The sequence below is a fragment of the Podarcis erhardii genome, assembly GCF_964252035.2.
Source record: "Podarcis erhardii genome assembly, chromosome: 6".
In the NCBI taxonomy this organism is placed as follows: Eukaryota; Metazoa; Chordata; class Lepidosauria; order Squamata; family Lacertidae; genus Podarcis; species Podarcis erhardii.
Window position 1 is genome coordinate 99,220,623 of NC_138510.1, and position 20,314 is coordinate 99,240,936.

Below are 20,314 nucleotides of genomic sequence, written 5' to 3' on the forward strand. Positions count from 1 at the left end.
AACCCCCAATCAGTGCCTGAGGCCACTGCCTCTCTTGCCTTGCGGCAGAGCTGGCCCTGCCAGAGTGGTTTGGGAAGAGCTGCTGCTTTTTCCTTGCACGATGCTTCCCTGTGTGTTGGTTTTGGAGGGGTCAAACTTGGGAGATAATCTTGTTCCATTTTCCTTTTCCGTGCATTGGATTTGTGCCCTGACTCGTAGACCACAACTGCATGCCGCATGCAAGGATCTCTGCAGAGGGAGCATGCTTAGCAAGGAAGACACAGCACAACCCCACTGAGAAGCATGGCTTTACCTCATTGGTCACACCATCAAAAATATCACTGGCCAAAGGGCTGCTTGTCTGGTTAGCTGGCAATCCTAAACTGGCAGCTCACCATTTTACAGAAACCTTAGGGAGAAATAAGTATTAGTTAAGAAATGATGCTGGATGGTGGGGGGGCTGCTTCTGCTTCCCTGCTGGGGGAAAGTTTTCAACTTCCAAATTCCCCAAATGTGGGGTGCTAAAAAGCTGTAATGTGACCTGAGAATTCAAAAGAAATTTTGGTTAAATTAATATAATTTAGCTTTGCTTGTTAAGTTAAAGTATGGTAAAAATGCATAGAAATCATTAAAAATGATTTGCCAAGTACTTCCAGTTATATTATATATTGTCATTGTTATCAGTATTTGTTATTTTTTACATTTTCAGAATGTAAAATTAAAAAAAAAATTAGTCCACTCACAAAAATAAAAGTAGATTTTGATTCTTCACACTCAAAACATATTTTTAAGACCACTCGCTGAAAAAATGCGTAAAATTTAATTTTCTCCCCCTAAATGACTACCCTCCTCCTCCCTCATAAAAGGATTACCCCCCCCCCGCAAAAACCCCTCCTTTGAAACTCAGTTTCAATTAGGATCTATTCAGGCGCCTTGGATACTCGGCGCCTCGCAGGAAAGCTTCGGGCGACGGAGCCGCCGCGCCGCGTCGCTTCGCCCGCTGGGCAGGGCGGGAGGGGGAACCTTAGCGGCGGGCCGCGTGTTCCGCGGGGGACCCTGAGCGCCGAGACACCGCGCGGAGCGAAGCCGCGTGGCGCGCGAGAGGCCATGGCGGGCCAGGCGGGAAGCGGCGCGCGCGGCGGCCCCAGCTCTTTCCCGGCGGGCGCCGCTCCGTCCCGTCCGGAGGCGGCGGCGAGGACGCTCCGCGGGAGCCGGCGGGAGGATCACCCTGCGGTCGGTATAGCCGGGGAGCGGCCCGCGCTCGCTCCGCCCTGCCCTGCCCTGCCCTGCCCTGCGGCGAGGAGGGACCGAGGCGGGCGGGGGCCCCGGGGAAACAGGCCGAGAGGCGGGCGGGCGGGGCGGGCGCGGGAGGCCCGGTTAGCTCTTGACTAGATTAAGCTGGCGTCCCGCCCTTCCTCCGTAGATCTCTGGGCGGCTCATAACATAAAAATGCAAGATTAAAAAAGCCACAAAATACGCAAGAAAAACCAAGAAGAAGAAGAAAGTTATGAAAACATCGTCCCCATCCTGGAATCAGGAATGGACTTGGGTAATATAGCAGCACCTGAGAGGACAAAATTTGACGCCCCCCCCCCCCCCCCGCAATCTTCTTTTCACAATAATTCCTTCTGGAATAGTTGCCTTTTAATGGATCTTCTCAGTAGGTACCTGTATAAAGAAGGGTGGTATTATTATTATTATTATTATTATTATTATTATTGCTGCTGCTGCTGTTGTTATTGTTATTATTATTATTTGCCGCATTGGCTTAGTGCCCTGTAGTGTATAAATTGTGCTTTTAATGCATGTTACACACTGCACAATGTAATGTAAAAACATTTCCCTCACCCACCCTGCCCCAGTGAGGAATAAATATTATGAGGAGCGGTGTATAAATGCCTTTAAATAAGCAATTAGAATAAAAAACAGCAGAACCCTGCCTCCAGGCTTACAGTGTAAATAGACACAAGAAAAAAGGAAAGGAGGGTATTGTCAGGGCCCCTCTGACTATGTGCAAAGTGCAGTGCTAGCTTTCAGTGTTTTTCAACCTGCAGCGAACAAAGCGAAAATCATTCCCTTCCCCACTTGCAGTTGATAATAGAACAGCTTGTTAATGGAAGTTGGAGGGAGAGTGTCTCTGACCATGCTTTCTGCTGGTTATGATCTTACTATACTATCCACTGATGGGTGAATGGTTGTGTGTTAAGGGCTATATAGACGCCTGGTCCAAGGAAGAGCAAAGGAACGATAAAGTTGGCACAGCATTATGTAGGCACTTGTCACAGGTACATGTCTCTATTTAGTTATGCAGTGCCTATCGCCATGCCAGGTGCCATACATGAATTAAGAGGGAGATGGTACAGACTTGCAGTTTAGTTGCACATGACACATAAGGAAAAGAATCCAAAGGGAAGTGTGCCACATATCATTGAGTAAAAGTAAAATATATGTGTGCAATAGCTTCTTAGGTATTACATGAAGGGATAAAGAGCAATTTGGACATGTGGAGCAGCAAAATAAAATAATAATAATAAAAAATGAACAAAAAAAATGTTCAGGATGAATAAGCAGTAGCGCAGGGTTTCCCAAGCTTGGATCTCCAGCTGTTTTGGACTACAGTTCCCATCATCCCTGACGACTGGTCCTGCTAGCTACGGGTGAAGGGAGCTGTAGTTCAAAAACAGCTGGAGACCCAAGTTTGGGAAACCCTGAACTAGAATGAAGTGACATGTATATGTGACCCAGCTCTGTAGTTTTACAGAGAAGCCTCTCAAACAGCCAAGTTTAAGTAGCTTTGCACCCTTGACTGACTGACCTCAAATTCTGTCATGCCCTGGTGCAGGTTCATCTCTGGACTAGAGATGAAATAGCAGTTATACTGAACTCAAGAATCTAAGAATGATCCAAGTATTCCACATTCACTAACAGCAATCCTGTAAGAAAGGTCAACAGTATTTGCATACCTCAGATGACAAGCCAAGAGGAGTAGTGTCCTGCTAAAAGGAATATACCATGTTTATGGCTGAGGCATTTTAAACGATTTTTTAGTTTAGAAAGAAGATAAATAGGATGGGACATGATAGATGTCAAGAAAGGGGATAGAGATTTTTTTAAAAATTTTTTATTAGATTTCCCACAATTATAACAAAAACCACAGAGCAGAATGACACACAAAAACAGAAAAAAAGAAAAATACATCAGTGAACGAAAGAAGAAAAAAGGAACAATAAACAGATAAACAATAACAACAAATTTAATTCTTTACAAATCCAACCTTTTAAACATCTTGGTTGACTTCCTCTAGTCCCTCCCTTCTGAGTTTCCTTGTAGTTAAAAGTAGCTTTCCAATATCATTATTAAACTAAAACAATTTCTAATTGTAGTCCATCTTACTCACTTTTCTTAACATTCTAAATCCCGTTTAATTATAACTTAGTTTAATCCTAGGCCTATTTGTTTCATTCAAGTAATTTCTAATTTTTTATATTACAATATTTATTCAAATAGTCCTTAAATTTCCTCCAGTCCTCTTGATACTCCTCTTCTTTCTGGTCGCAGATTCTTCCAGTCAGGTCAGCTAGCTCCGAAAAGTCCATCATCTTCATCTGCCCATCTTCCACTGTTGGTAGTTCTTGTGTTTTCCAATTTTTAGCAAGTAATATTCGAGCGGCCGTTGTGGCATACAAAAATAATTTAACATCTTTCTTGGGCAATTCCAAACCTGTTATTCCAAGAAGAAAGGCCTTTGGTTTCTTAATAAATGTATATTTCAACATTTTTTTCAGTTCATTATAAATCTTCTCCCAGAAGTCAAGTCCACCACCTTGGGACAAGTCCACCACATATGGAAAAAAGTACCTTGAACTTAACCCCTTTCTTCCATAGCCTCTCCCAATCCTCCATCATTATATTATGTCCCACATCTCTTGCCCAATCAATCATAACCGATTTAACTTGTTTATCCTTTGTATGCCACTCCAACAACAAATTATACATTTTAGACATATTCTTAACATTAGTATCTTAACAACTCCATTTCCAATTTGGATTTTTCTGTTGCAAAACCATTTCTCTTATCCATCTTATATAATTCATTCATTTGATAATATTGCAACCAATTCACTTTATCTTTAATTTGTTCAAATGGTTTTAATTTAAAACCTTCTGATCCTCTAACAACAAATCTGAGTACCTCAACCATTTGTTTTCCATATTTAACTTTTTTTGGGCCTGTGCTTCCATTGGCGAAATCCATTTTGGTGTTTTTCTTACTAAGAGATATTTATATCTAGTCCATACATTGTATAACGCCTTTCTAATTACATGATTCTTAAAACCACTGTGGGCTTTTATCTTGTCATACCAGAGATATGCATGCCATCCAAATCTATTATCCAGTCCCTCCAAGTCTAACACATCATCGTTCTCTAATTGAATCCAATCCTTGATCCAGCAGAAGGCGGCAGCTTCAAAGTCTGGTGGGGAAAACCCCCGAGAAATGTTTTTATCATACTGCGACCCAGAGCCATCCAAAGAAGGTGGGAGATCTAGGACAGATGAAAGGAAGTTCTTCTTCACACAGTTCATACTTACTTAATATGGAATTTGCTACCACAAGATGTAGAGATGGCCTCCAGATTGAGTGGCTGTAAAAGAGAATTAGACAATTTTCTATAGTAGCTGTATACAATCTCAGAGAAGGTACCCCATTGAGTACCACCAGTTACTGGGGAACAGCAGCAGGAAAGGGCAGTTGTGCTCATCTCCCGCTTCTGGGCTTCTGATAGGCGTCTGGCTGGGAAACAGGATGTTGGATAAGATAGGACTTTGGTCTGACCCCGAAGAGCTCTTTTCATGTTCTTAACTAATCTGAATCTCATCTTGCAACGCCTTCTTAATAATAATAATAATAATTTTTATTTGTATTTGTATGTTTTATTTGTATTTGTATTTGTATGTTAATAATAATAATAATTTTTATTTATTTGTATCCCGCCCTCCCGCGTCTTTAAGTATGAAAACAATATTCAGGATTGGAGCACAAAGAGTCTGTAAAGAATCAGAAAGCTTCATGTTCAGCTCAAATATTTGTAAGAGTTTTAAAGCAATAACTTTCAATACACTTAAATTTATATCCAAGTGTAAGAATGTGAAGTTTTACAGGACCCTCTGCAGTAGTTCTCTGCCTGAGCTGGGTCAACAATCCCCCCCCCCCAATCAGAATGCAGAACTCCATGATCTGATGTGATTTTTACTGAAATAACCCTCTTATGAGTTTGGCATATTAAAAGAGCTTATTTTGATGGTTGTGTAACACAAGCCACCAGAGGTTTAAGAAAGTATTAGCTCGTTCAAGCTTATAAAATGCAAACTTTACAACTCAGATATTTTGCTTTTTTGATATGAAGAAGGAATCAAGCTCTCTATAGTGATCAAGGCATTATAATATGATTATACTGTGCCAGGTGCAGGTGAAGCTTGCAGCATGTCCCTAGCAGTGCTGCGATTTTACATTTGCACAGCATCAGCTGTGTGTGTCGGGTACCCAGCGCTTAAACAGGGAACCTCATGTGTGGAAGCCGGTTCCTAATTTGACAAACAGGGTTGTGCAACATTGTCCTCTGTAACTGGCAGGCAGCAGGAAGGGGCTGCATCAGGGACAAGGAGCCTGTGGCCCCCCAGCCCTGACTGTGCTGGCTGAGGCTCAAAGGAGTTGAAGTCCAAGATCATATGCAGGTGCCACAGAAACCCCATCCCTGCTCTGTATTAGCCAGCCCTGGCAAAAGTACCGGGAACCTTCTGGCCCTGGCTAGTCAACAGAAAAGTACCTTCTGGCTCCAGCTGAACCCGTGTGATGAAGAAGGAATCAAGCTCTCTATAGTGATCAAGGCATTATAATATGATTATACTGTGCCAGGTGCAGGTGAAGCTTGCAGCATGTCCCTAGCAGTGCTGCGATTTTACATTTGCACAGCATGGTTAGAGTACTTTGCTAGACCCTGGGAAATCCAGATTCACATCCCTAGTAAGACATGAGGAATGCCAGGTGACTGTCCCCATCTCTCAGCCTAACCTACCTCACAGGGTTATTGTGAGGTTAACATAGAGGGGAGGAAGAACCACATTTGCTGCCTCAAGATCCTTGGCAGAAAGGTGAGATATAAATGCAGCAAGTAAATAAATCGCTGTGGCAGTTATTTATAAATGGCAGTTCTAGCAATGGATATTCCAAGTTCAGTTTCAGATACAGCTGCTTGCCGCCCCCTTCCTGTCTCAGGGGCTTGCCAAAACACAGATTTAAAGCAGTCCCTGCCCAGTAGGCTTAGGACAGAACTGGCCCTGTTTTATGAGCAATCAGCATTGCTAAATCATGCCCCTCCCTTTCCAAAACACTAAACTGCACCTTTTGGAAGACAGTTTTATTGGCATTTTCAAAACATGACCTGCAAGTCTTTTAACATACTATCTAGCAGTAAATCCATTAACAGGCCTGAAAAAACCTGTGTGTGCTGTGCTTTTGGGGGGGTTCTTCCAAACGTCTCTAGAGTTGATGGGAAAACACTTCCAAAATATTGTGGATAAAACCGCTTGAATTTTGTTGCATTGCAGTAGCTTTTACATCTATTGCTTACTATTGTGTCTTTCAGCTCACAGGGATGATGTCGTTGGATGTGGCTGAGAGCTGTTGTGTGCATGCTGCTTTCTTAGTTTACTTAGACCTCTTAGAAGGTAAGTTAATGGAGGCAGCTTCAAAGGCAGACTGAGGAATAAAAACCCAAGCTGCTAAGGCATATCATTTGGTTTAAAAAGAGTGCCAATAATGCCCTTTGTGTACTCTTAGAATACCTTGCAGACTTTTGCAGACATCACTTGAGCCTATCTGCACTTCTGAAGTGTCCCCTCTTGAACCCACCTAACCTCCATGCACTGGATGTTTCATTTTCAATTAATTTCACTTTTGATCTGCATACAGCCTTTCTATGTGCACAAGTGATAATAAAAACATAACTTTCAAATAAACAACTTATATAAAATAAAGTAATATTTAATAATCCCTCGGAATATAATAGTGCACAGTAAAATGAAATGTCAGCAACTAATAAAGAGAAATTCACTCTTAACAATTACAATAAATAATAACTAAATATAATCAATAAAAACAACAGCAAGTCACAATGCATAAAATACCACATGTAAAAGGATCAAACTGAGAAACAAAAGACATACAACTTACAAAATTATTTAAAAAGAAAATCCCTGAACTCATCTTCTCGCTTGCCAGCTGTTTCTGCTGTTCATGGTCTGGGAAGGGCTCCTAGGGCTGGAGGATGGGGCAAGGCATGTGGAAAAAGCCATTGCCTGGTGGCCAGTGCAAAGTCTCTCTCCCTTCGACTCTGCATATCAGTGTTACAATGCCCAGCCCCACAGAGCCCAACATACCTGTAGTGACTGTCCTCTCCCCATCAGGCGGAGGTGGTGTCACACATGGGCTTGTTATAGTTAGATTCACATCTTCATAGGATTCTTGTTGGTTTCATTAAAACATACAGCAGTAGTCGCACACTGATGATTCCCCCTTGCAAGCTGTTAGAGAAAATAGATCAGTTAGATAGCTGATAGACACCCAGGTGAGTCTCCACCTCCCACCCACCCCATGTAACTTCACGTCATATATGTCTAGCACTATGTATCCTGGGTACACACAAGATCCCTCTCTCGTACAGCCATCTGCACAATCATGGCCATTGTGGTGGTGTGGATAAATTACTAGAACTGGACCAAAATGAACCTGACACACATCCCTACTTGAACGACTTACCCAAGGTCACTAAATGAGCTTCACGGCTATCTCTCAGAAGATGGTTGTGAGAGTAAATAAGGATAGGAACATAGGATGGTAACCTGTCAGATCCCTGGTCCATCTAGCTCAGGATTTTCTGCTCCGACTGGCAGCAACTCTATGGTTTCAGGCAGCGAGTCATTGCCAGCCCGAGCTGGAGGTACTGGGGACTCAAGCTGAGACCTTCTGCATGCAGAGTAGATGCCCTGACCCTGGTCTGTGTTCTTCCCCAAGAACTCTTGAAGGAAGAGAGAAATCTAATACAGTATCTAAATATACTCTAGGTGTGTCACTTGTTCTGTGGTTTGTTTCAGACTTTTCTGTCTCTTACTGCAAGACGCCTTGAGTCTTCCTTTAGAAAAAGGTGTTTAAGAAATCCAGTGAACCAAACTGAATGCTATTTTTTATTTAGTTCATTCTGATTTTGCTGCTGTTCCTTCAGCTAGGAACTGGCATGAGGTGTCCTACATTGGCCTTGCGGAATTCCAGCTTGTGTGTCTCTGTGGACGAGAGAGAGAAACGGATGGTTTTCAAGTGGTGGTGCCAACTCCTGTCCACGTGTCAATTAGCCATGAGAGGTGAGCAAGGATCCACAGAGGGTTTGGTTTTGAGTTTATTTTAGCCAAACCAAACATAGGTTGGCAATGCTCAAGGCTGTTTTGCTCCTGGAGTTTTGCTTGGCAAAGCTTGGTGAAACCATAGAAGCTGTCTTTGAAGATTGTTTTAAAACTTTGGCTGGTTCAGAATATAACAAGCAGGACTCACTCAATGGAACACAACTTGCAAAAAAAACCTTCACCAGCTGCTAGCTTGTTTCTGAGCACATTTCAGATATAAATGTAAATCTCATCTCCTGCCTTCCTGGGAGGTTTAAAGGACTGGGTCTCAAGTGGGCATTAATAAAAAATTTAAAAATTCCAGATGCTGATTTCTAGATCCAGGGCCAATACAGTGGTACCTCAGGTTACATACGCTTCAGGTTACATACGCTTCAGGTTACAGACTCTGCTAACCCAGAAATAGTGCTTCAGGTTAAGAACTTTGCTTCAGGATGAGAACAGAAATTGTGCGGCGGCAGTGGGAGGCCCCATTCGCTAAAATGGTGCTTCAGGTTAAGAACAGTTTCAGGTTAAGAACGGGCCTCCAGAACGAATTAAGTACTTAACCCGAGGTACCACTGTATCTGTATAATACAGTGGCAGAATTGTGGACTTGCACAGTTTAGAAAATTTCCTTCTTGTACCCCAGGATCAGATGGTTTCCAGATCACTGTTGGCTTTTGTCAGTGACATGGGAAAAGAATACCAAATCCTGATTCCTTATGTGTTGGTAGGCACCCACAAATCTGTTGAAACATGTTTTTAGTTACTGGAGTTACAATATCACCAATGCATCTTTGACTATTTCATTAAGCTTTTCATTCATGTAGAGTTTCTATAAATTTGTGTGGTGGTGATGCTGTTTGCTCTGTCTTTGGCATTCCGCTAAAAGATGACATTCTTGGGATGGCAAAGGGTGAATGAATTACATTGATTGAAGGTCCACTTGGCAACCAGTCTTTCTAATAGGGCAAACATTGAATGTGTGATTTCTCTCAAGCCTGCTCTGTCTGTTTCATTCTCAGCTGCCAAATGACTCCACTTAAGAACTTGTGCCCAGTTCTCCTATGTGGCTGCAGTTGTGCACACCATCATAAATACTAACAGTGAATTAGTTTGCCATGTGTAGATCCTTATGCAACCCAAACAGTCTCGGCTGTGCAGAAGTGGGCGATACCAGCAGTCTTGAAGAAGCCTAGTATTTGTAAAGAACACAAAGTTCTTTGGGGTGGGGGGTGGAAATCCAAAAGCAGCTCAGTGAGGGCTCAGCATACATAATGGACACAGAATACTGACTGTCTTGGTGGGGTGGTGGTGGAACAGAATGGAATGGAATATCCTGGAAATGGAATATCCTGGAATGGAATATCCATGGTTGACTGGTCAGAATCTGGAACATGAGTGCTCCGCAGTGCTGATTTTGTGGCTAGTCCAACTTGGCTTCCCTCATTCCTCAAACCAGGGTTTGTCATCTTGCTTAAAATTTGGATTCATGAGGATCCAATGACTCACTATTTTGAATAACTTGCATGGGACTGTATTGCTTCATAATGCAGGGAAGCATTTGAATCCTCCCCAAACATTGAATCATGTGAGTCTTTGGACTGAGCCAATCACACATCAGCTGGAAGATGGTGTTGCACATGTTGGCAATGAGGACACAGGGCTAGGTCTACATATTCCTTCTTTTTTGACATTTTAAGATTCATTTTCACTTTTATCATCATACATAAATCAAAATCGTTTTACAAATAGGATTCTCGGCATCCTGGAACTTCCCTCTAGCCCTCCATGGTTTCCCCAGATAATCTTTTTCAAACTGCATCGTATCGTATTCTCCGTATTTTCTTGAAACTCAATTTTTATCATAGTTCTCGCTTCATTGCAAGTGTTGTCAAAATCCTGCCAATGTTTTCAATTGTTTACAGTGTTCTTTGAAATAACTTTAAAAATTCCCACAATCTTTATTAAATTTATTGTCCTTTTGATCTCTGATTTTCCCGGTCATTTTCGCTAATTTGGCATAGTCCATCATCTTTAGCTGCCAGTCTTCTTTTGTAGATAGATTGTCCTCCTTCCATCTTTGGGAAAGTTTCATATCCCCAAATATTTCACATTTTTTCCTATTGATAATTCCAGGGTGTATTTGTTTGTTTGTTTTTGTAACTCCTTTTGTTGTTGTTCTATCATATTTTGTACCAACAATTTGGTTTTTGTTTGTTTGTTTGTTTAGCTTAAATCCTGCTACCCAGCCAAACCCCAAAATTCTATCCAAGACCCTTGGTAAACTTTTTGACGGGTCTTCTACTGTTATGCCAAATCATCCACAAAGGCTTTCAGTTTGTATGCTTTGCACCCAAACGTAATACTTTTTATTTCATCATCGGAGCTTATACATCTTGCCAGTGTTTCTAAAACTAATATAAACAGCAATGCAGACAGGGAACATCCCTGTCTTGTCCTTTTTGCAATTTTACATTTTTCTGTTGTCACATTATTCACTATTAACATAGCCTGTTGTTCTGAATAGATTGCATCTATTCCCCTCTGAAATGATTCTCCAAAATTCATCATCTCTATTATTTTTTCATAAACATCCAGGACACATTATCAAATGACCTCTCTGCATCTGTGAACATTAGTACTGCTTGCTTATCATTCCTGGCCTCCAAGAGGCCTACATCTTCCCACTGGTTCCTTCATACATTCAGAAATGAATACTTGAATAGGGCTAATGTGGTGGGAGAGTTCTCATGTTTGTCCATATAATACGTGTGTTAATTTAGCTTCTGGAGCTTACATGGGCAATATTTTGTATCTGCCTGCTCAGTTTCAATGCTGTGTTCTGCACCTACAATGGTGATCTTCGTGGCAATTCTTTGTGTTTCAGAGACAGGACAAGCCATGATAACAAACCAGCTATCCTGGGTCAGACTCTTGTCATAGGCTACAAAATACAGAAGGAAATTAGAAATCTTTCAGTGGGCACTCAACCTGGGGGACTGAGGAACATTACAATAAAAATGGCTGGGCATTCTGAAAGCATCCACAGGAAGACTTTTTTGTAAGCGTCTCCTGGGCTGGAGAGTTGCAGATCACACCTAGTAATGGGAGATTTTGCTCGAGTGTTTTTCAGCTTGGGCTGAATCCTCAGCCTCTGTGTTCAAAAGTGAACCAAAGCCCCATAATTGCCACACATGGCCTGCCTGAATGATTAACATTCAAAACGTGTCTAATTTCAAATACTTTTTCAGCAGAGAGGAAATAAAAATTACAGTAACACTGACATCTTGTTTTGGCAATGCTCAAATTAATGAGCTCATTACTCCAGCTCCCCAGTAGCCATCAGGAGGAAGCTTTGAAATACTCATACTAGTAATTTGAGCATTTCAGACTATCTTTGGCTCTTAACGAATGCAGTCTTTAACCTTCCTTAAGGGGCTGGGGGTTTTTTTTGCCAAAGGCCATCATTTTACTTTGCACACTTCTTATTTGGGGCTTTCTCTTATGTTGGTGCCCAGCCTCAGCAATTAAATCAGAATTTAGGGCTGAAATACACACATGCTAGGAAGTAAGTCCTATTGAAATCAGTGGGACTTCCCAGTTGACATGTCCTGTAAATGATTGATTATTGTAGTAATATTTTAGTATTTTTTTTTAGTAAATTGCAGTAGTTTTGTTTCATTTGGGATTGTGCTAGTCACTGTATACTTCAGGGCTAGCTGGTGCTGACCTCAAGAATTTCAGGAGTAAAGGGGTTGAAAAGGGTCAGTGTGAGTTCTATGGAAAGAGTCACTGTTTCCATCACCCACTGGTATTTCTATATTTTGTCCCGCAGTGCTTTTGAAGTAGAAAATGCTTCTGGCAAATTTGTGTGTTATTCTATCGACCTGAGACATATCTTATCCCCATCCCCGTTCATGACAGATGTGCTATACAGTGCCTTCAGTGTAATTGGAGATGAAGAGCTTCAGTAAGAGTTCCTTCCCTGTTTCTATAACAAATAACTTCTGTAGAAGTACAGCTTATCAGGAATTCCGTATGTGGGCCCCAACAATGCCTCCTTGAGGCAGTGGAAGTGCTGACTTCCTTATTTCCAGAGATTTATTCTCTAAATCATATCCAGCGCAGAGTGGAGACACATGGTTGTACGTCAGATGAAGTAGCCATGGCATCTTTGATGCCAACTCATGGCATTTTTCAGCTGGCCTCAATTAGGGAAATCCAGTTACCAAGGATATGACCTCTAGAACTTGGTCTCTTTCAGTTTTTTGCCCTCACTCTGTGCTGCCTTGAGTACTGCTGCTCTGGAATGCAGAAGGAGCTGAGTTTTTAAATTTAGTCTTCATAACACGGTAGAGACAGGTGGCTTTTGTTTCTGGGAATCCTGTCCCCCCCCAGGGGCTGGTGGAGAGGCAGCCTGCAGGGAGTCTGAGCTGTCTCCTGAGCTGAATCTGGGACTTTGTACATGCAAAGCATTTGCTCTACCACTGGGCCGCAGCCCTTCTCCAAAGAAGCATCTACTTTCTCATTTGTATTCCTCTCTGGAATTCAACAAAAATGGCTTTCACAATCCCTAAATGCTTAGAGAAGAGGAGGCTGAGATATCCCCCTGCCCCCCACCTCTGTGTTGACCCTTGCTTGGCATCAGCATACCAACTGCTGCCCTTTGACTTCATAGTGTGCAGCTGCCTCAGCTAGCGGGCGATTCCCATTATGAAGGCTAATTGGCAGTCATCGCAGGAGAGAAGTAACGCTCAGCTGCTGTCTGCCACCCTTTTGAAGGGTGCTGTATTCTGCAAAGTGGCAGGTTCTTCAGCTGCCAGGAGTCCTCATGGGAAGGTGATAATGAACGGAGGAGAAAAAAGTACAGGGAACCTGCAAACGGCGCAGGGAACCATATTCTACACTGTGCCAGGATGTAATAAGCCGGAGACCCAAGTTTGGTAAACTCTGCTTTAGAGTAACGGGGGTGGGGTGGGGTTTGAGTGAATCTGAAATATTTTAATTATACAGATACATTCATGTTGTGTAATTTACCTAACTTTCTTATATGACGATGATTCTGCAATCATGGCTGCTATCTGTTCAACCTTATATTCTACTATTATTAAGCTAATCGTATTCCATAACTCTGGAATCTTATCTAAGCCAGTGGCCATTGCCACCACAATTATACCAAAGGGAAGCTGCGTGTGCCCTTTAGTGCACGGTAGCCCCACCTAATAACTTTAGATTTGTGGCATGTTAGCATTGAAAACTTTTTCCTCTGGCAGGGCTCCAGTGTAATAATAATAATAATAATAATAATAATAATAATAATGATAATAATAATAATAAATTTTTATTTATACCCCTCCCTAGCTATTCCCACAGTGATGGGGAAAGCTGCTTTTGTTGCACCGCTATCAGTCATCCATCTTTTAGAGGCATGGGAGCCCCATCACAGAAAAGAAAAGAAAATAGGTGGCAATCCTATTGATAAATTTGTCAAAAAGGCTGGCAGGCACTGTTGGGTTTCTTTGATAGCAGAAGCATGCAAGATTTACTCCGAGGATATTTGATTTACTGGGAGTTCTTTTTTAGATACTTAAAGAAGAACTATTATTAACTTGATCTGTTTGTAGATTGACTGTGAAATTTAAACAAAGTAAGCAGAATTGCTGGAGTCTTTTTTTCTTTCTTTCAGGTTGAGACAGATCATAAAGAGATCATATACTCTGAAGGATGAACCTGATTCTCCGCTCTCTATCACACTGGCCATAGTTGAATCAGACTCCACAATAGTCTACTATAAACTGACACATGGTTTTGTAACCCCAGACCCTCCTGACGATACTGAATACTTGGATGATAAGCAGTGGAGGAAGAAAAGAAAGAGGTTTATGAGACGATAGGAAAATAGACTACTGTGTTAGCTCTGGACTACATCAAATCTCTGTGTATGTGAATTAAAAGGTGCAATTGGGAGCTGAACATCTGCTTTGAAAATCCTTAATAAGGTCTGAGAATTGTAATAAATGGGAACATCAAAGGTGCCATGGACCAATTCAAGAATCTGTTCTTTCCTCATCAGAAAGTTCAAGCTAGTAGACTACTTGAAAATACTTTTTTTTTTTTTGGTAACAAAACCATTTTCCACCCTTTGTTCCTGATTCAGTCATTGTCCCAAAGGCACCTAAGAGTACTTAGTTTTATAAATCATTGACTTTCTCTAGCAAATTCCTTTGTGCGTGTCCCTATTAAAGTATTCACAGCACCTGCTATATTAAATTGCTTGATTGTAGGTCCCTTGCTGAGTGAAGCAATCCTCCGCAAAGTTTGCTATAGTTCATGCTCATAAGAAGGCGACGCACACTCCCGCCCACCCTTTGGGTTGAAATGTGCTGCAGCTGGAAAAAGATGACTTCACTGCTGACTATTGCTACTGCCAAAACTTTGGAAGACATGGTCCAGTCCAGTGAACTGAAGGTGAGTTTAGCACTTGTTTATGTAGAGGTTTTTATGCGCTCAAAGCACTTTATGCATTATCTTGATGGTGTGTTTTTTTACAACAACCCTGTAACATAGATCCATATTGTTAGCCCCATGTTGCATTCAGGGGGACTGAATGAAAGTGGCTTGTTTAAGGTCAGCTGCTAACTTAATGAATAAGGTAAGACAGAGGAGGAACTTCCTGGCTTTTTTTTATCCTGAAGTTTTTAACAAGAAGTCTAGTGAGAAAAGTGGTTAAAAACATGGGGTAATTGCCACTAGCTGACACTGTCATATAGGCTTAGTGTACAAGTAGCAGGACAAATTCTCAACAAACCATATGTTCTCTGTATGTTTTCGGCAAACATCAGCAAGAATGCTAAATAACAGCCCGGTCTGGAAGTGCCCTATAAATTACACATCCATGCATGTATGGTACTGCTTCCTGTTGGTTTGTTCAACAGCTGCAAAGTGGTGGGGCTGAGTGGACATTGAGCGGACATTTCCCCAGCTTTTGTCTCCTACCAAACCCTGCACCTTTCCCCCCTTGCAATAGTTCAAATGGTGACCCTTTAGTTTGGACTTCCACCCCCACAGCACCTCTTGGTGTAGTAGTGACTGAAATAGTTCGTTTATTATGGGAGGCACTTTCTTTTATCTACAAAACATCAGCTACACATTGAATAAGTGGCTAACAGTAGGATGTGTTGCCAGTTTTTAAAATAATCTATAGTTGGAGGCAGTAGGACCTCCTGGACCTGGAAGGTTTTGACAACCGTTGGGGATGGCACGCCTACCTGATATATGGAAAAGCGAAAATTCATAAAAATTTTACCAACCATATAATAAGAAAATCACTCTTTGCTGTATGGGAAAAATATAAAGACCTGATGGAACCTAAAGTCCCGTGGTGGACTTCTCCAATAGAAGCTGTAGCAGTAAAATGGAAAAATACTCAGGAAAGCTGGCCAACATATAAAACACTTCTAAAAAATGAAGATAACCAAATAAAATTAAAAAACTTTGAGGAAATAAGAGAACACATCTCAGACTGGTTCCAATACCATCAGTTATTTGAAAAATTTAAATCTGACAAATAAAAGGGGTTCTCAACATAAATTTCCCGATTCGAATATGATCTTGTAAATTCTAAAAGAAAATCTCTTTTCAAAACTTATTGACTGTCCTCCTGGACAGTGGCAATGGTGAGGTGGTCCCAGGATTTTGGCCATTCAATAACCATGGCACAATGGGAAAATTTATGGAAGATCAATTGGAAATTCACAAATTGTTACACGATTAGAGAGAACTTTCAAAAGATGCAACATCGATGGTATCTAACACCATGGAAACTTTCAAAAATGTATAAAAATGTGTCAAGTAATTGTTGGAGATGCGGTGAATCAGGAACATTCTACCATATGTGGTGGATATGTAGGAAAATACAGGTATTCTGGGAGAGTATCCATGCAGAACTGCAAAAAATGCTAAAGATCTCTTTCAATAAAAAACCAGAGGCCTACCTCCTGGGAATAACAGATTTGGATATTCCACAAAAGAGGAAGGGTATCTTTTTATATGCGACGGCGGCAGCAAGAGTTTTGATCGCAGCAAAATGGAAGAGTAATGAAATCCCCTCTATACAAGATTGGATCCAAAAGCTGACAGAAGATGCTAAATTAGATGGTTTATCAGAAAAAATAAAGAATAAATCAAAACAGGAATTTGTTTCAAAATGGGAGGTTTTCAAAGATTATCTGAAAAATAAATATAGTAGTTTAAATTCTGTTGCAGCATTCGAGGAACTTCAGTAATACTTGCAAGGTAGATATAAGAAATTAGATTTATTGAGAATAAGTTTAATTATGATAAAAGTGTGTATTGGCAAAAAGTAATATGAATTTGAAATATGGAATAGACGGGAGGTTGAGTCTTTAGTGTTAAGACCAATAGATGTTTTATTGTTTGCTAAGAAAATTATGTGTCTATGGTAATTTTTATAATTTGTGTGTAATTTGGTATTTGTGTTTTTTTTTCTTTTTTCTTGTTGTATAAATAAAAAACTTAGAAAAAAAAAGTTGGAGGCAGTAATGCTTCTGAATATCAGTTGCTGATTCCCCCCCCCCCTTCTATAAGCCTGAGAGGCAAATAAGGGGCAAAACCTGATAGAGACACTGTTGCTGTTGGTGTTGGGGGAACTGGCCTCAATCGCTCTTTACGTAAGAGTGTGGCTGCTGGATCAGGTCAAGGGCCCATCAAGTCCAATATCTTGTTCTCACAGTGGCCAACCAGATGCTTATGGGAAGCCCTTAGGCTCCTGAGCACAGCAGCTGTCTTTACTCCATTTTCCAGTTGGTGGAGGTAGAATATAGCCCCCAGGGTTGGTATTTGCCCACGGCTTTCAAGAAAGAGTTAAGATGCATAATAATAATAATAGGATGTGTCCTTAGGGTCAGGGACCTCCAGTTACCTCAGCCTATCCTAAGTTTTTATCCTAGGACCCCTCCAGACATCCTTTTATTGTGCATTCACAATAATTTGTGCCTGTGATGGTATTGGGACAGCTGCATGCAGTCCTGCTTTCAATACTATTTGTGCCTGCAAAAGGTCTGGGCAGATACACTGCTTCATTTCCAATTGGTAAGTGTCCTGTACCTTCCTGCTGAAATCCTGCACCCTTTTATACCACAGATCTTCCAGGATGTGGTTATTTCACGCCACTTTTGCTGCACTACAGTGGAAGCGTTCCCCTCCAGGTAGCAGTCATGCTGGGGAAGCATCACAGAACATCTGACAAAGCAGATGGGGGTATGGATGGGTCAGTATGAATCTACCACTAATGCACTGTTGTGCCAATGACACATTGCGGATGTACCCACAGAAAACCCCACCAGTCTGGAAGGGTCCATAGTTTGTGTGCTTTTTCTTTGATCAAGTTACTATATTTAATGATTCTGTCAACTGTATGATTTAAATTCCTGGTTTACTCACCTGGCTCTAGGACGAGTTCTTGCCCCTGACATATTCTAATAGCAGGCATGTCAGTCCCTATCTAAATCATTATTTTGAATTCTAACAAGTAGAGTCGTCTTCCCCAAGCTGGTACCCTCCAGATGTTTTGGGCTATACTTCCCATCAGCTCCAGCCAACACGTCCAATGATCAAGGATGATGGGAGTAGTAGGCCAAAAAATCCAGAGCACCCTAGATTGGGGAAGTAGTCAGTTGCTTCCCTGTCTTCTGAGAAATCTGATGGTGTCAGATCTTTCTTTTTGATCACTAGAGTTTCTTCTTGTTCTTTTGTAAGTTTGTTCTTGTTCTTTTGTAAGTTTGGCTTGAAACAACTCGTGCAAATTGTATGTGTTTTTAAATCCATTAACAATACTCATGTGGCCAAGGACCACACAGGCATGTTTTCAAGTGCAAAGACTGCTTATGTTATGATTTCAGATTTGGAACTAAGGAACTGGAATACACTATTTCTCGGCTGTGTGAATTCAAGCTTAGTGCGGTCTACTAGGCTACAACAAGAAGCCTTTCCGAAGTTGGCAAGTTGCAGTAAGTATTTGCAGAAGTCTCTTTGTTAAGCTCATTGGGTTGCTTAATAATCTGGATAATTTAGTTATTTTAAAGTAATTTTTCGATCTTATGCATACAGAGGAAAAAAACAACACCTGGAGCTAAATGTAGACATCTGTATTACCACAATGCACCTTGGAACTTCCTATGCCATATGAAGCAACGTGCACACAATATTCACAACAAGTGGAGACTTTGGACATCCAAAACACTACAAAGGCAGAGAGAAAACAGTGATCGTGACAAATATGGATTCTTTTTAGGCTTTGATTTGTGTACTTTTGTTGCAACTACCTAGAAAGCTTGAAGATCTCTTAATATGTAATATTTATGCTTGAATGTGTTTTATATCACTAGTCTTCAAGCAATGGTTCGGGACTTAAAGATCAGGAATGTACCCATGTCTAAAGTGAATCACTTTGACTTTGCTGTCACATTTTCTTCTCTGTCTCCTTTTGGTTTAGTGTTTTATTTCCCCCTTAAGAAAATGAAGAAAAGAGGAGGAAGTAAGAAAGTAGAAAGATGGGCATGCTTACTGAAAGAAATGAAAAAAGAGAAATTTGGGTCCCATGTTGCAAGGTGGGCCTTGGGCCTGAAATTATTTTAGACCGCTGCTTTAAAGTAGTGGTGGGTTGCCTTCAGTTCTTTTTTTTTTGCACTTTTTAACAGCACCTCCATAGTTGACCAACATATCCAAGCATGCGTGCACTCTCAGGATGTCATAGCAGTTAAAAAGTGTGTTGAGTGATGAACAGGAAGGGCTGGTGCTCAGTGGCAGAAGAACTTGCTTTGCCCATGAAAGGTCCCAGGTTCCATCCCTCACGTCTCCTAGGAAGCCCTGGAAAGGCATCTGCCAGATAGTGTTGACAACACTCCCTTCGATGGACCAATGGCCTGACTTGATAGACATTTTCTATTGCTGTAAGCATGCACTGTTGCTTAAAATTTAGATCTAATCTTGATGAATCAGACTGAGGTCCACCTAGTCCAAAATACTGGGGACTAGGTACTTCCTCCCCTCCCCCCCCCCCAAAAAAAAATATGCCCAGAGACTTGCTGGTAGATGTGAGTCTACATTTAATGCATCATTTGGTAATTGAGAGTTGCAGCAGTAAAACATGTCATTTCAGCAAATGGGGTAGGGATTGTGGTACATGAAAATTAAAAATTAAAAAGAAGCAGGTAGGAGAAGCTTAAATTTTCCCAGGGAAATAGCATCTTCTGCATGTAGTACTGATTTCCATTATGCACAAATACAGATTTTCAAGCCAGTTTAAACTGGTTAGTTCAGGGTTCCTGCTTCTTAAACAACTGCAGAACAACTACTCCAAATCTCACTTCTCTAAAAATGGCTTCATGCTTTAACACTTGAAGCAACCATATTAGAGATCAAATTTTCTTTTATCTTTGTACACCTAAGACATTAGTTTTGCCTAATATATTGACTTTGTGGCAAATTATGTAACTGAAGTTGCAATATTTTGATCTCCCATCATCCTGTCTGCTGTAGTGTTTTCCCTCGATCCCTGCTTCTTATTGGTGGGACATTGTGAAGGAAAGAGGCTCATGGAGAGGTTAGAGCAGGTTGGCCATCACTAGGATTGATCCATGCGACGGTCACCTCCAGGCTTGACTACTGTAATTTGCTCTACGCGGGGCTGCCCTTGAAGCTGTCCCAGAAACTCCAGAGGGTGCAGAATGCTGCAGCGAGGCTCCTCACGGGGTCTCTGCCATGGGAGCATATTCACCCAGTGCTTTGCCAGCTGCGCTGGCTCCCAGTGGAGTACAGGGTCAGGTTCAAGGTGCCGCTTTTGACCTTTCAAGCCCTTCACGGCCTTGGACCC

At 41.4% G+C, this 20,314-nt stretch overlaps 1 protein-coding gene across 4 annotated transcripts in view; it reads left to right on the forward strand.

The window, feature by feature from the left end:
* Positions 1-1,071: 1,071 nt before the first annotated feature.
* TSEN15 (tRNA splicing endonuclease subunit 15) overlaps positions 1,072-20,314 on the forward strand; it is a 30,461-nt gene continuing 11,218 nt past the window's right edge. Inside the window, exons 1-6 of one of the 4 annotated variants that reach the window (XM_081867403.1) lie at positions 1,072-1,212; positions 6,627-6,708; positions 8,262-8,397; positions 14,108-14,889; positions 17,584-17,710; positions 18,342-18,449. In XM_081867403.1, the coding sequence (XP_081723529.1) occupies positions 1,087-1,212; positions 6,627-6,708; positions 8,262-8,397; positions 14,108-14,315 (552 nt within the window). In that variant the 5' untranslated portion in view covers positions 1,072-1,086 and the 3' untranslated portion in view covers positions 14,316-14,889; positions 17,584-17,710; positions 18,342-18,449. Of the gene's footprint in view, positions 1,213-6,626; positions 6,709-8,261; positions 8,398-14,107; positions 14,890-17,583; positions 17,711-18,341; positions 18,450-18,934; positions 19,050-20,314 lie in introns of all 4 variants that reach the window. The other 3 variants (XM_081867402.1, XM_081867401.1, XM_081867404.1) reach the window with 3 other exon arrangements.